General features: G+C 37.2%; 2 protein-coding genes across 2 annotated transcripts; both read left to right on the top strand.

The window, feature by feature from the left end:
• Positions 1-497: 497 nt before the first annotated feature.
• Positions 498-6,746, top strand: gtpbp8 (GTP binding protein 8 (putative)). The gene is made up of 6 exons (XM_056242110.1): positions 498-1,367; positions 1,903-2,001; positions 2,087-2,217; positions 2,838-2,937; positions 3,709-3,827; positions 6,548-6,746. The coding sequence occupies exons 1-6, from the start codon at positions 1,044-1,046 to the stop codon at positions 6,633-6,635; spliced, it is 861 nt and encodes a 286-aa protein (XP_056098085.1). The 5' UTR covers positions 498-1,043; the 3' UTR covers positions 6,636-6,746.
• A 4,943-nt stretch (positions 6,747-11,689) lies between these two features.
• Positions 11,690-14,184, top strand: slc10a2 (solute carrier family 10 member 2). The gene is made up of 6 exons (XM_056242107.1): positions 11,690-12,293; positions 12,853-12,971; positions 13,053-13,141; positions 13,226-13,401; positions 13,562-13,719; positions 13,848-14,184. Exons 1-6 carry the CDS (start codon positions 11,914-11,916, stop codon positions 14,009-14,011), a joined length of 1,086 nt encoding a protein of 361 aa, XP_056098082.1. The 5' UTR covers positions 11,690-11,913; the 3' UTR covers positions 14,012-14,184.
• The last annotated feature ends 2,491 nt before the right edge of the window (positions 14,185-16,675 follow it).

Here is a 16,675-nt window from a genome sequence, read left to right as displayed (position 1 = left end):
TTTGATGATGTCTTTATTTCCTTTCTGGACAAGGACAACATACATTTTCAATGGAGGGACAGAAAGCTCTCGGACTAAATCTAAAATATCTTAAACGGTGTTCCGAAGATGAACGGACGTCTTACGGGCTTGGAATGACATGAGGGTGAGTGATTAATGACATAATTTTCATTTTTGGGTGAACTAACCCTTTAAATGGGAAAAAATATGCTCAAATTAAGTAGCAGGGGCTAGCTGAAACCAAACGAAGATTTGTTCATTTTTGCCCTCGAGTGATTTAAAAGACAAAGAACACAATATACATATTGCTGCATGGTGATTAATAAAACTTACAGGTTTTGTATACAATTTTTTTTTTTAAATCCCACGCATTTTTCACCTTTTTTCAGTCTATGCTTTTCACACGCAGTCTTTCAGTATAGGGTGGAACCTTTGTTCATTTTTTTGTTTCATCCGGATTGTTTCTGATGTAGCACGCGCAAGTACACAAGGTACACAAGTACGACACGTTTATCATTAATGAATTGTTTTTCCCTCTGTACATAGTAGTTGACATAGACATATTCTTGAATTAATATAATAGCATTTCGAAATGGGCTTTTGAATGAGTTTTGGATTAGTTTTTTTTTTTCGGGAAGCAGTGAAAGATTTGTTATAAATATTTTTCAGCCTAGTGAATGTAAGATGCTATCGGGTTTGCAGTAAGATGTGAGTTTTTACTGCTGTGTATAATTAGAAGTTCTTGGAACTTTTCAAAAGGCAGCACGTGCATGGCATATGTCTATTTGTAAAATCATTTAAATGCGGATAATATTTGTGAATGACTATGTAAACACGTGGATGGACATGGACCATAATATGCAATTTAGTACATCTTAGTGGAAAGATTTAAACTTCAGAAAACATCAAGCAAGCCTTATTCAACTCAAAGTACCAATGAATGTATATGACACACATTATAATACATGAAGCAGATGGCAGTGCATACTAAAACTGACATCAGCAACCAATAATTGTCACACTGAGTGAAGTGATCTAACACAATGCTGAGGATAAAGACACAGCCTCTACTGCAGACACACAGATCATGTTGGCCTTTGGTCCTTCAGAGAGGTCATCGGCAGGCCTCCATTAAACATGTGTGTCTGCTCTCTGAGAGGAGGCGTCAGGGTCTTCTGTACCCATTCAGTGGTCTGGTGGAGCACCTGCCCTCACAGGTCAATCAGGCAGAATTCAACATCTTCCATCCCAGCTTGGTGGAGCTCCGTCAGGCAGAGACACTGTTCACTCCCTCCTCTAAACATGTTATCAACTACTCAACCTCTGCGGTCCGGATGGACCATGTACCTATTCTTAAACAGCCAGAGGTGAGAGAAAATTTTCATTAATTGTCATCACTTGATTAAATGACAAAGTACTTGAATTAAAAAAAAAAAAGGTTAGTTAAGTGCCAAAAAAAAAAAAGTGATTGTTTGTTTGCAGATGACACTTTTACATAATTAATTTAATTTTAATAATCCAATGCAATGAAATTCAGACTTTTGTTTTTAGAAGTGGCTATATAATATAATAACAGAACTATAATATACTTATTTTATATACAAAACCACAATTTATTTTGTGATTCCAAAAGTTTCAAGAACTCTGTTCTTCAATAAAAATAATAATTATAGAAGGTAAAAAAAAGAAATGATTTCTCTTTCATCTGCATTGAATGTTTTTCTTCCATTTTAATTAAGTTAGATTTTTGTAATATAATAATATTATATTATATTTGTAATAACAATTGTAATCATTTTAAGTCATCCTGCAGCCCCTTGCAAGTTTATTGAAGCCCTCTGTTTGCACTAGACATTTAAAACTGTGCATCATGTTTGCTCTGTGTGCTTGTGTGTATTACAGGTGTGTTTTATGGGCAGGAGTAATGTGGGGAAGTCGTCTCTCATCCGTGCCTTGTTCTCTCTTGCACCAGAGGTAGATGTGCGAGTCTCTAAAACTCCAGTGAGTGTATATGTTATGAATGTTCTCCACCGTTCACTCCTTTGTGCTTCGAAGTTGCTTCTTCTCAATCTTTATTTTGACACAGGGTCACACCAAAAAGCTTAATTTCTTCACTGTGGGAAAGGCGTTTACGCTTGTAGACATGCCCGGGTATGGACACATGGCCCCTCGGGACTTTGTAGAGATGGTTGAACCATACCTTCAAGAGCGTCAAAAGTAGGTTGATGTTGTTTTAAGGATACTCCTTCTTGTGTGCTTGTGTTGAGTTTAAAAAGTAGTAGATGATAAAATTCATGTCAGTTATGACATATATACTGTATATGTGTATGTATGTGTGTGTGTATATATATATATACATACACAAGAATATAAAGATGCTTTCAAAATAAAGATAGATAGAAATAAATACTGTAGATTTTATTTATCAATTAACTTCCATTAACTAAATCAAATCAATATTTGGTGTGACCACCCTTTGCCTTTAAAACAGCTTTTATCCTAGGTACACCTGCACATAGTTTTTCAGGTAGCTTTGCAGGGAGGTTTCTTCAAGTGTCTTGGAGACGTTGCCACAGTTCTTCTGGATTTAGTCTGTCTCCGTTTTTTTCTGTTTCTTCATGTAATCCCAGACGGACTCGATGATGAGATCAGATCTCCTTGTGGAGTATACCAGCTGTTGTCAGACTCCTTATGCATACAAAAATATCACTGGATTATTACAATTAGTGTCAAAGGGAACACACTACAGCAAAATATGTAAATAACTAGCTTAAAACAATATATGTAATTCTTAGTTATCCTTTTTTTAATCTCCTTACTTATGTGTCTCTATCTAGTCTGGTGAGGACATTCTTGCTGGTGGATGGAGGTGCAGGTCTGCAGAAGGCAGATTTAGTTGCTGTGGAGATGTGTGAGGAGTTCAATTTGCCTTTTGTGGTGAGTGTTTATCTCTCATGCTTTTACCATGACAGTCCAGCAGGGGTCGTTAGAGTACTATACACTTTTAGCAACATCAGCCTAGATCAGTGGTTCTCCACCAGGGCCTCAGCAAACTTCCAAGGGGGCATCAAGATAACATTAAAAGAAACTAAAATGACCAATTTTTTTTTTTCTTTTCTAAAGAACCCAGGTTAACACTGTGTAGAAAACCCTGTATATATGAGGTAACCTAATTTTTAAAGTGTGATTTCTAGACCTGGAAAAGTCATGAAATTTAATAAAATTTATAACTCAATTGGAATTTTTACACATTTTATGTATATGAATTTTCTATTCTATTCTATTAATGCCAAGCACTAATATTTTTATCAGGTTGAAATTGAATAAAAAATTGTATTAGAAAAAGTATAATCCTTAATTCTTATCCAGAAAATCACTCATTCTTATCCATGAAAATGGGGTGCCATGGAGTCAGAAAGGTTGAGAATGACTGATCTACATTGATCAACTTATTCTAAGGCTTTGTTCAGATGGGCCGCAGTTCCCCCTCTTTTTTTGTAGTAAATAACAGCAAAAATGCTTTAAATAATTTACACAAGCTCGATCCAAACCACATAATTGATTTGATATCCATGCTGAGTGTCAGTCCTAAAGATTGGGTTAAAAATACTAATAAGAATTGATTTTAGTCGGAACAAGTACAAAATACTTTTTCAACTCAAAGGTTTATAAGGTTTTAACCAGTTTTCTCTCTTTGTCATGTTTTAGCTGGTTGTAACAAAAATAGACAGAACTCGACAGGGCGCTTTGTTGGCTCTTCTTCTACAGCTTCGGGACTTTATCAAAAATCAAACCAGCACATGTTTCCCTCAACCATTTCTTGTGAGGTGAGATATATAGACACACATCATAATAATGCCAATCATTTTGCATCCAGAATGGTTTACACGTACAAACAGGGTTCAACAATGAGCATTTTTTTCCTGCTTGAATTATATAGATATCATTTAAATCTATAAATTCATAAACACTTTTGTTGGAAGACTCCAACAAGTCAGTTTTGACAAAACCTTGTTTATGTTCGCCAGCAAGATAACAATTTATAGGTGTCAAATAAGCAGATGTTGTGACAACAATGTAGAAAATATCAATAAAGGGAAATGGACTAGACTGAAAGGTCTCATATACTGACCAAAGTCCATCCTTATTGTTGAGCCCTGAAAGAATATATACAGTGGGCTCCACAAATATTAGCACCCTTGGTAAATATGAACAGAACTGATTTGGTCTTTCATTTTTAATTAAACTCAAATAGTTTGAAAAAATTATTATCATAATTATTTTTCTCTGAAATACAGTTTATGTATTCCACAATTATTGGCACCCCTTCATTTAATACCTAATGTAACCTCCCTTTGCCAAGATAATAGCTCTGGGTATTTTCCTATAATACATACTAAGATTGAAGAACATATGTCAAGAAATCTGACCATTCCTCCATACAGAATCTCTCCAGATCCTTCAGATTCAGAGGTCCATGCTTGTGGACTCTTTTTTCATCCCAAATATATATATATATATATATATATATATGATACACATTATTACTGTATTCTCAGGTATTTCCCATAGTGATGGATGACTGTAGGAATTTAGCCTGTGTGTCACAATAAAAAATATACTTTAGTTAGATTTTTACTCATTAACATTTGTAGGGGTGACAATAATTTTGGCACATATATTTTGAAGAAAAACATATTTAATTTATTACACTCATCATTTATATAAAAATCATCTGGTCCTTAGCAGGTCTAAAATGTATTGTTGTTCATCTGAGGTTATATTTACATGACATATTACACTGTGTCATTATTTATTTACCAAAAATCAAGCCAAACTGGAGAAGCCACGTGTGAAAAACTAAGTACACAAATAAAGAAGTGTGAAGTCCGCACACTGAAAATCACTGCTCCAAAAGAATTTATTAAAAGGCAACGTTTCGACCCTCAGGTCTTCATCAGGCACAATATCAATGTAGAGTGAAGTCAACTTTAAATAGACACAGGTCACATACAGATGCAACTTTGCAAACCTAAGCCATGCTGCCATGTTCTTTTTAGAGAGTAGAGACTTTCTCCTGGCAACCCTTCCAAACATGCCATACATGCCATCCAGTCTTTTTTCTAATTGTACTGTCATAAACTTTAACATTTAACATGTTAACTGAGGCCTGTAGAGTCTGAGCTGTAGTTCCTGGGTTTTTTGCCATTTCGGTCTGACCCTTGGGGTGAAATTGACGGGACGTCCACTCTTGGGAAGATTGGCAACCGTCTTGAATGTTTTCCACTTGTGAATAAACTTCCTCACTGTAGAATGATAAACTTCAAATTGTTTGAAAATGGCATTATAACCCTTCCCAGATTCCATTATAACCATTCCCTAATGTATTTTCTCCTTGGCATTGTGTTAACACACACCTGAATGCTTCAGACCAGCAAACTGTCAAAACTTCTGCTTTTATCTTTATATTCACCCTTGCTGATAAACAGTTAATCAAAGGCATTTGATTAGAAGTGTCTGACTGCTACTTACCCTCTTAAATCCTATGGAAGCAGTAAGGGTGTGCTTAGTTTTTCACACATAGCTTCTCCATTTTGGCCTCTTTTTTTTAATAAATAAGGACATGGTGTAATGTGTCATGTGTTGTTGTTCATCTGGGTTGTATTTACCTAATTTTAAGACCTGCCAAGGACCAGGTGATTCTTATTATTTCCTGATACGTAAAACCATAGAATTCAAAGAGGGTGTACTTTCTTTTTCACATGACTGCACACAATACCATCAGTTTGGGGTACTTTATTTTAAATTAATACTTTTATTCAGCTGGGGCATATAAAATTTGTCAAAATGACAGACTTTACAATGATACAAAAAAATAATCTTTTCAACACAATAAGGAGGAATTTCACATGAGCACCAAATCAGCATATTACACTGATTTCTGAAGGATCTTGTGACACTGAAGACTGGAGTAATGGCTGTTGAGAATTCAACTTTGACATCAAAGGAATAAATTATATTATAGAAAAAGTTTTTCAAGGGTAATATTTCACTGTATTACTATTATACTTCTTTCAAAATCTTTCCAACCCCAAACATTTGAATGGTAGTATATGTGTGTGAGTGTGTGATAATCTGCATTTATCGCCCACATCAAGGTTATTTCCTAATCCATCAGCATGTGTCATCCTGCCGATGCGTGTTTGAGCAGTGCTGAATTTATAATACGCACTCAGTCTTAGTCACATTTTTGGTTTTATGTCAGTGTGCATCTGTCAGAGGTTCCCCATATATCTTGTTATACAAATAAATCAGTGCCTCTGACCTGTAGTTTTATAAGAGTGAGGAACGCTCACTGTTAGATGAAATCTGTTAATGTGGTCAGATGGTTATCAACCTGATGATAAGATAAGGCTTGGGGTTCTGGAAACAGTTGCATTGGCTTTGTTGTGTCAATACAGGAAGTCAGTTTTTCACAGATAAAGGTGATAAGTAACATACATTATAACATGTATACATTTCTATCCCCCCCTCCTATGACCTGCAGTTCAGTCCAGTACTCTGGGATTTACCTGCTCAGGTGTTTCATAGCCCACGTAACAGGAAATCTACATCTTACCACTAAACAGTTGTGATTGTACTGCACTGCCTCACCATGTCACACATCACAGATGAATCTGAGGCCTGGCTGCAATGTTATCTGGGATGGTGTAAACCGTGAATAAAACCAATTTGACAATGATTAATGAATGATTAAATACTTGCTGAATCTATGTATTATTTCCAAATGCAGAGGCAGGAATCACATTGTTACTGGTTTCAGGATTCATACAGCTCTGTAATTTTACAACATGCATATTTGAGTGGACTCGTTCCTGTCTGTTGCTGTATATTCAACTAGAATATTTGTTCTTCCAAATAAAATGACAGTAAATGTTGCATTGAATCTGTTAAACTTTAAATTCTGCTCTTGCTTTCTGAGCTTAAACCAAAACTTATCAATATGATGAAAAGATCAAGTTCCAGATCAGTTGTTCCTCTAAAACTGTGGGCTTTTTATATAATGAATTAATCACTGAACCTAAATCCCAGCAAATGGTATAAACCCAGTGAATGGATGACAAATGGACTTCTTACTCATGAAATTGATCTTCCAGGTTTATTGTAACCATTATGTGTTTTGGTCCTTGTTACACACTTTTTAGACATACGTCTACATCAGTCCTAGGGCTGTAACGATATGCGATATGAAACCGAAATAGCGACACTCAGATCCACGAACCTGTGTCGATAGAAGATTTACCTGTAGGTTTTTCAAATGTTATTTAATGAAAATTTCTTTCTTTTTTCAAAATCTCTCTCTTTTTTTTCTCCCCCCCTCCCTCCAAAAAAAAGAATTGCGGTTTGTATGGAATCGTGGGTCAAAAATCGTCATACGAACCGAATCGTCGGTTTGGTGTATCCGGATAGATTTGAAAACGGAGTTTTCGTTTCAAAACGCTCTCCGTGCACACTAGCGTTTTCCAAAAGTTTCTCATCCACGAAACGTTTGGAAAACACTAAATTCACCTTACTAGAATAATGAAAATATTAGAATACTAGAATACTAGAAAATTCACCTTACTACGCAATTCATGCATAAACCCTCACTGAGATGACAGATCAAGACAAAATCAAGTTATCACGCAATTCTTCTGGCAGGGTAATTTGATTTCGCAAAATATCTCACCATTAACTGATGCGTCCGGGTAGCACTCACTTATATGTTTGGTCTAAAACGTTTTGCCGCAGGACAGCAAATACGAGTGAATTTTCTGTCATCTTTGCAGGACTGTGATATGAAGAGTGTGCAATGTAACTTAGCAACTGTGTGAAAGTGAATAGCACCTAACAGGCACAATACCGGTATACACATGAATATGTGTTCAATATGCGTCACATGACTAAACTTACGTCATCGTTTTTAAATACCTCCGTTTTCACCCAAGGGGGTAATCCATCGACCGGAAGTTGAAGCCGGCCGGGTGCCGCCATGTTGTAGCAGAACTTCACTTGCGTTAGCATTTCCATTGACTCCCATTCATTTTGGCGTCACTTTGACAGCGAATAACTTTACATCTGAGGCGTTTAAAGACTCCATTTGTCCATTGTTTATTTCTAAAGAAACACAACTATGTATAAAGGTCTCCATTACCTTCTATGTTACATTGTGTAGAAACAGATTTAGTAAAAATAGGCTAACGATTGCGTCATAACCACTCGACTCTCTGTCGCGCTGTACAGAAATTACCGTACAGACAGGAGGAGAAGCTCGCAGGCAATCGGGGGGACGTCCCGTCAAGGGAGAAGCCCATAGATAATGAGTCCATAAAAGCAACGGAATACTTACTCCTGCTCACTCACGCCAAAGAACTCTTTGCTCAAGTTCCCCGTCTCTGCAAGATTAACGTTGGCCATTTTCACGTACAGCTACTAGAAGAGTAACGTCTGTCAGACAGGTTGCTCACGTCATCAAGCTTAGTTTGAGTCGGTTTGAGTCTGCGCGTCAGGAACGGAAGTGCTCAAAAATCGCTAAAAATGGGCTTCAACTGTCTCAACTGAGTTCCAATGAGATGGCTCTGTCCACTTCTTATACTGTCTATGGTTTTCACAGTCCACACTACAATGCGAAAACTGCGTTTTCAAATGTATTCACCTTGGAGAGCATTTTCAAAAAGCTTTGTTTTTGTTGCTAAATACGCCATCTCAGTGTGGACGGAAGGCCAAAACGGAGAGAAAAAGATGTGTTTTCAAACGAAAGCGTATTATCATGGACAAGACCTTAATTTTGGTAACTACCGTAAGTCAGGATTTGAGATTTCAACTCAGGGTTAACATTCTTATTTGTATATTACAAAGTTATCGTCTTTGATTGGACAAGTACAGCATTTGACATGCGTGCTACTTGTTGTAATTGCGTAGACACTTAAATCCATTAAATCTGCCAAATATCCTAAACAATATTCAGGAGTTATTTCATAGTACTTTTTTTAAACTTGTAGATTTAAAAATGTTACTCTGAAAACCCTCATTGTGATCATAAGTCATGGTGATATCAAGTCAAGTCAAGTCAAGTCACATTTATTTATATAGCGCTTTTCACAATACAGATTGCATCAAAGCAGCTTCACAGTGATAACATGAAAGTAGTACAACACAGTTCAATAATATTGTTGAATATTAAATATCCCCAACTAAGCAAGCCAAAAGCAAGGCGACAGTGGCAAGGAACCAAAACTCCATCAGATTGGATGGAGAAAAAAACCTTGGGAGAACCCAGGCTAGTCAGGGGCCAGTTCTCCTCTGGCTAACAATCATAGGGTTTTAAAGAAGCTTTACAGTAAGTGCATATCAGAGAGTACCTGGAAAAAATACATTTAGTTAATCATGTAATATTTAGGGGATAACATATCGCCGGCGTTGAGTCGTCTCTTCGCAGGCGTTGAGTCGTCTCTTCACAGGCGTTGAGGCATCCGAAATCCCCGTGAGAGGCAGGATACCAAACTGGAGCCTACGAACGCCATTTTTCTCGGGACAAGCGTCCCGAGATAACAGCAGAAGGCAGATGGGAAATAATTAGCATAGCCGATGTTCATAATGATTTCCATTACACGGGAGTAGGTGTTAGAAAACCATAATCTCACAACTCTCCGCAACCCAAACTCTCCGCAACCCAACCGCAACCATACGGACCGACCCGTTTGTCTATAAGGCTGTCGAGCCCCACTGGTGCGTTAAGCAGTTTCAGTGGCAAACGGTTCCGTATGGCATAGCAGAGGACTAAAAGGTAAGCATTATGTGAATGCTTGACTAAAGAGACACGTCTTTAGTCTAGTTTTAAACTGTGTCAGCGAGTCAGAGCATCGGACCGTATCGGGAAGGCTATTCCAGAGTTTTGGAGCTAAATGCGAGAATGCCCTCCCTCCTTTCGTGGACTTCGATATCCTAGGAATGACCAGAAGCCTTGAATTTAGTGATCTTAGAGAACGCGGTGGATTGTAGGGCGAAAGAAGGTCCGTTAAGTACATAGGAGCTAAACCATTAAGGGCTTTATAGGTCAGTAGTAGTACTTTGTAATTGATACGGAACTTAATAGGTAACCAGTGCAGAGATGATAAAATCGGTGTTATATGATCATATTTTCTTGATCTAGTAAGAACTCTAGCGGCTGCATTTTGCACTAACTGTAGCTTGTTTATTGAGGATGCAGGACAACCAGCTAATAAAGCATTACAGTAATCTAGTCTCGAGGTCATGAATGCATGAACTAACTTTTCTGCATCAGAAACAGATAGCATGTTACGTAATTTAGCAATGTTTCTAAGGTGGAAAAATGCTGTTCTTGTAACAGATGAAATATGATTTTCGAAAGACAAGTTGCGGTCTAGTATAACACCCAGGTCTTTTACTGTAGTGGAAAAAGTAACAGGGCATCCTTCTATATTAAAGTCGTATTGTAAGAGGTTTTGTGTGTAGTTTTTTGGACCAATAAGTAATACCTCCGTTTTATCTGAATTTAATAGCAGGAAATTACGCGTCATCCAGCATTTTATATCTTTGAGACATTCTGTCAATTTAGATGAGGTAATGTTTTCATCTGGTCGTGATGAAATATATAATTGAGTGTCGTCAGCATAACAGTGGAAATTAATTCCATGTTTTCTTATAATATTACCAAGTGGCAGCATATATATTGAGAATAGCAGAGGGCCTAGCACCGATCCTTGCGGCACTCCGTAGTCTACTGACGTTAACTTTGATTTTCCCCCGTGTAAAGAGACAAAATGATAACGTTCAGATAAGTACGATCTAAACCAGCTTAATGCCTGTCCCTGAACACCAGTGTAGTTTTGTAGTCACTATGAGACTGATACTATGATATCAGTCTCATAGTGTAATGAATGCTTATTGTAAACAAAAGCCATTCTAACCCTGGAACAGGGCTTCATAACCCAGAGTTAAAAGCTACACTAAACTTTTTAAAATTATGGGGAAATTATGCTTAACAATTGAAAGGGACCTTGAACAGAGAGTAAAAAGCATTAAACAAGCTAATTGTTATGTTTTTATTTTTTTACATACCCTGAGAGAACAGTATGCACCAATTCCATCAATGAACTTTGCACTGAAGTGTCATTACAGAAGGCATAGGGTTAAAGCAGTTATATAAACACCTCAAACGTTTTAACATTTTAAATTTTAACTGTGTGCCCAAAGGTATGTGTGTGCATTTTGTATTGAAAGGAGAGTGAGTAAGGTACCATACATTTCTTTAGTCATATCTCTAATGGGTCCTTTAAAAATAATTATACAGGCATTATTTCATCCATGATCTTTGATGCACGTACAACATTGTTTCAGGCATTATGTCTTCTCTACAACAGCAGGGGTGGTGATGGTACAGGGCTGTACCTGGAGAAAAACAATAAAATTTAAGTGCCACAATGTTATAAAATGGCAAGAGGGTGCAATTGCATTTATTGTGCGTAAACTTAACCTCGACAATGACATTCTTTTTTTCGCCCTCTCTCTTTTTTTATGTGTTGGCATTTGGACACTGACCCCATAAAACATTTGCAGTAAGTTAATTATTTTTCAAAAAAAAAAATTTCCTCTGAATTTGATATACCCCGGGCAACTATTAAAGCTCTAAGGGACAGGTAAAAGTTCACTCTTTGTCACCCGGGATGCAGGAAAGGGAACTGAGGCTGAAAAGGTGTTTAAGAAAATGTGTAGAAACACTCTGGAATCTTAGCTCACTTGCTCCAAGAAGCTTCATCCCCGCAACCTCTCCATTGGAATCTATACGCCATTGACCCTATAGGATTCTACTTTTAATTCTTCACCACTTCATTCAAACTCATTTTTGTCAACATGTGCACACCAGAGCCCACCTGCCCTGAAAATGCCACCATCTGCTCGGGCACATCCTGCCTAGTGCCGCGAGATCCGTTCAATGACATTCTCAACGTGGTGATGAGTACCACGCTTACCGTCATGCTTGCCTTGGTCATGTTTTCAATGGGCTGCACCGTCGAGGCAAGAAAGCTCTGGGTACACATCCGCCGGCCATGGGGCATTTTTATCGGTTTCCTGTGCCAGTTTGGCATCATGCCTTTCACTGCCTTTGCGCTTGCACTAATTTTCAACGTGCTTCCAGTCCAGGCTGTAGTTATCATAGTTATGGGCTGTTGCCCTGGAGGTTCCAGCTCCAATGTTTTCTGCTACTGGCTTGACGGAGACATGGACCTGAGGTGAGACTGTAAATCCTTTGACTTTTTCGTTATCATTATTGTTATGTTGCTTGTAACAGTGAAGACGTTCTAGTTCCAAGAAATTAGCTGTGTAAACAGGCTCTGTTGATTTTTTATTTTTTTATTTCTATGCAGCAGTGTCATTTGTAGGTTGGTTTTCATTTCATTGTTCAGATAAAATGTCTATTAGGCTAAACTAGATAATTTGATATTTTTCCCTTTTACTAAATTATATTTATAGATAAAATTATAGTTTCTAAAATGACTTAAAATTGTAGAATGGTAGTATTTTATTCAATTTATTTGATCATTTATTTTAGTATAATGATATAATAAGCATATAGTAATTATAGAATATTATATTATAGAACATGATTAAATATATTATAGAAAATGTCTAATTCTTATTGTTCCTGATTTCCTTCACATATCTAGACCTAAAATGTTTAAACTGCACGAGGAACAATATATTGTAATTCAATGATGCATGTTTATTAAGTTTGTGGACAGAAAGACATTATTTATGTCTAACAAATACACTCATTTCTGCTGCCTATAGCATCAGCATGACGGCATGTTCCTCAATCCTGGCTCTGGGAATGATGCCTCTTTGTCTGTTCATCTACACCACAGTCTGGACTTCAGGCGATGCTATCCAGATCCCTTACGACAGCATCGGTAAAACGGCCTCAAATAACTTGAACAAGATTTTTCAATTTATTTAATCTCGTATCTTAATTGGACTGATGATCTTTCCAGGGATCACGTTAGTGAGTTTGCTTGTGCCTGTCGCCCTTGGGATATACACAAAACATAGATGGCCTAACGCAGCCAAAAAGATCCTCAAGGTGTGTTTTTGTTTCTGCATTTAATGTTGTAAATTCTTATGTATGCCATACTGCTTCACTTGTGTTATGTATTTGTATGTATAGGTGGGATCCGTGGTGGGAATCCTCCTAATCATCATCATTGCCGTCATCGGTGGTGTGCTCTATCAGTCCTCATGGACCATTTCTCCTTCGCTTTGGATCATCGGTACCATTTATCCATTTATCGGCTTTGGGTTGGGCTTTCTCCTCGCACGCTTTGTGGGACAACCTTGGCACAGGTAAAAAATCTGTACATTTTGTTTTCCCATAAAGCATTAGCTAGTTTGTTCGGAGCAGTTAGCACACGTTCTGAGGCATCAAAAAAAGTGCCATAAAGTTTGACGAAAAAAACACGTGCTGTTTGCTCTGATGGTTCATTTATCGTGAACGTGATTGCAGGTGCCGTACCATCGCATTAGAAACTGGCATGCAGAATGCCCAGCTGGCAAGTACCATTACCCAGCTGTCCTTCACCCCTGCAGAGCTTGAGGTCATGTTCGCTTTCCCCTTAATCTACAGTATCTTCCAACTGGTTGTGGCTGTGGTTGCAGTGGGACGTAAGATGAAACTCTTGTTCACTTTGCATTTAAGCATTAGGAATATGAGAGGGGACTGTGGGGATAAGCATGTTGTGATTTTGAAGAGTTGATAATTCCATATCATAAACCTTTGTATGTATTTTCAGTCCATTACTCAATCAAGCACTGTAGGCAGAAGATATCAGCGGACGAGGATGGGGAAGGCACCGTTGAGGATCAGAATAAGCAGAATTACGCCTTGGAGAATGGTGGCTTTCACTGTGATGAGAACGGCAACTCTGAGGATAAGGACAAAGGTACAAAGTTGTGAGCTAAACATCTTTCTGCTAGCCTGACTGGTCAACGATGATCTTCTGGAGACATGAACTGTAAACAAGCTATAAGCTCAATCAGAGAGTGAAGAGTTAAAGTCGACCCCAGTCAACACAACTGGATGCACTTTCCTACATTATATACATAGGCTATATATATAAACCTTCAAATATGTTTTTATGATGAGTCTGCCCATTTAGGTTTGTCTTTGGTCAGCAACATTCAGTTAATACATTGTAGAAATTCACTGACTCAAATGTCTTTAAAACAAATGCAAGTAACTCCACCGGTGTAAAAAAGAAGATAAATGTTTAATAGTTTAAGATAACATACAGTACATATATCCAGTAGGTTGAATGTAAGCTAATTTTTTACTTTGAGTGTTACTTTGTATACACATAATTGTAATAGACCTTTAAGAAATGGTTTGCTTTTTAGAATATTTATGTATGATACAGACTTTTTTTTTTTTTTTACCATGTTCGGGCAATGGGACTTTTCCACTTACAGTATATGGTAACCAAAGCATGGTCACCTTTATTTTTTCTTTTTTTCTTTAAATGACTTTCAACATTTAAACATTTACTGCTTAAAATATATCAAATGTTTTAGATGTTGTCATTTCAAATATATATATGCATATTATATGCAGAAGAAAACACCATAAATAAATTAATATTCAAATGTGTTTTCAGATTTTGATCTTAGCAGACTTCAAGTTTTTACTATTCTGTAAAATTTTACGATTACACTTAACCATAGCTTGATTATATTGGGTGTGTATTAAACCCCTGCATGAGGGTCATTGTTGTGAAATAGCCCTTAGTTGTTGTGAATTGCTCTGAAAATATTGCATCTGTCCCAATGCACTTTCTCAGAAATAGCAGGACATTTGACTAAATTCCTCAGCTGAATAATAATCAGTTTAGACTGAAGTCTTTCAGAAATTTTAACTTAAACTTAAAGGGATAGTTCACCCAAAATGAAAAAATGAAAAATCTGTTATCATTTTCTCCTTCATGTTGTTCCAAACCTGTATGACATTCTGGTTACACTGGTCCACTTTAGACATTCTAACTATAAGTAACTTTGCAACTACATGCCAACTAACTCTCATTAGAGTGTTAGGATAGAGTTAGCAGAATAAGTTGACATAGTTTCAAAGTTACTTATAGCCAGTCAGACGAATGTCTGTTGGGGGACCATCAGCAGATTTTAAGCAGACGGTCTGCTATAATGAGAGCTAGTTTATGAGAAGAAAAAAAGTCCTACAGATTTGGAAGGACATGAGGGTAAGTGATGACTGAATTTAAATTTTTTGGTGAAATGTCCCTTTAAGCCCTCATACATGTGTTAAAACCACAGAGAAATAATGCAACTGACTAAATTCAGCCACAGAAAAGGGAAGTTTATATCTTGTTCGAATGTTCTGACATGGTTGGTTAACTCCAGTGAAAAAGAGAGACAACGCCTAGAAGAGAAGAATCATAAGCTATAAAGATCATTGAGGAATTGAAGATGGAGCTTCTGTTCTCATTTCTACTACTATTTCTGAAGACGACTTGTGTTTCTTCTTGGCCTGCTGACAAATGTCTATTCTACAGTGATGTGGAAGAGTTTCCTATTGCCACAACCTGTGCTGGAAAAACAAACACAGGCGACTGCCATCGTGTCGCTGACGTTAAAGAAGACCTGCTTGGACTTCCATCAAACTTACGGAACCTATGTGTTCAAATGGATCAAGACTGGATCACGGTGCCTTGGCTCCTTGGCTCCAGACTCATTCGCACGTTTTGTTTCACTGGATTACCTTGAAATTACTGGATGTTTTTCAGAGATCCCTCCGGAAGCCTTTAACGGTTTGACAAATGTAACTTCATTAAGTTTATCTCACTCGGCTGTAGAAGGCTGTTGTGTGGTAGCTCTTGATTTCAGTCGCCTTCCCTCACTTAACAGTTTGCATCTTTCAAAGTATACATTATCATTATTGACACCAAATGTTTTTGAAACAATTCCTCACTTGCAAAAATTATACATATACGAAGCGTGTTTGAAGGATATATCTGAGGTTCTGTGTCGACTGGCAAATGTAAAATCACTGAAGCTGTTTCATCTAAATCAAGCATTAAACAGACTTCAGTACCCAAATTGCTCAGTTTTCAACACCTCTGACATATCTACTGTGTTAAATATTGAAGATGTTCGATTGTATCTGGGAACATTAGAGTATATAGATGAGGGAGCTTTGGAAGTTTTGGGAAATCTGTTTGAATGAATCTCTGATTTCCTCAGAGATCTTTCTTTAGTTGGAGTATATAAAATCAATACTTTGGGTGTCACAGTGGATGTACTTCACTTTGAAGACTTGTGTACAGCAGCAAAGTTATATTCGATTGAGTCTTTACACGTTCATTATGAGAGTATTGACTTGCTACTAACTCCTAATATCTCAGATGGCTGTGAAGATGTTAAGAACATTACAATCAGAAATAATATATTTACTGAGACTGTAAACCTCTTAGATGTATATTGGTTCTTCCAGATTTTTAGGAACCTCACTTCTGTTAAAATAATTAAGTCTGTGCTTAGACCAACTGATTTTCATTCTCTTTGTGCTACACTTCCACAGATAGTCAAACAGATTTCCCTTATGTTTCTAAGC

The sequence above is a fragment of the Rhinichthys klamathensis genome, unplaced genomic scaffold (genome assembly GCF_029890125.1).
Source record: "Rhinichthys klamathensis goyatoka isolate OS25496 unplaced genomic scaffold, OSU_Roscu_1.1 h1tg000693l_1, whole genome shotgun sequence".
Lineage (NCBI taxonomy): Eukaryota > Metazoa > Chordata > Actinopteri > Cypriniformes > Leuciscidae > Rhinichthys > Rhinichthys klamathensis.
This window is presented reverse-complemented; position numbering and strand designations above follow the sequence as displayed.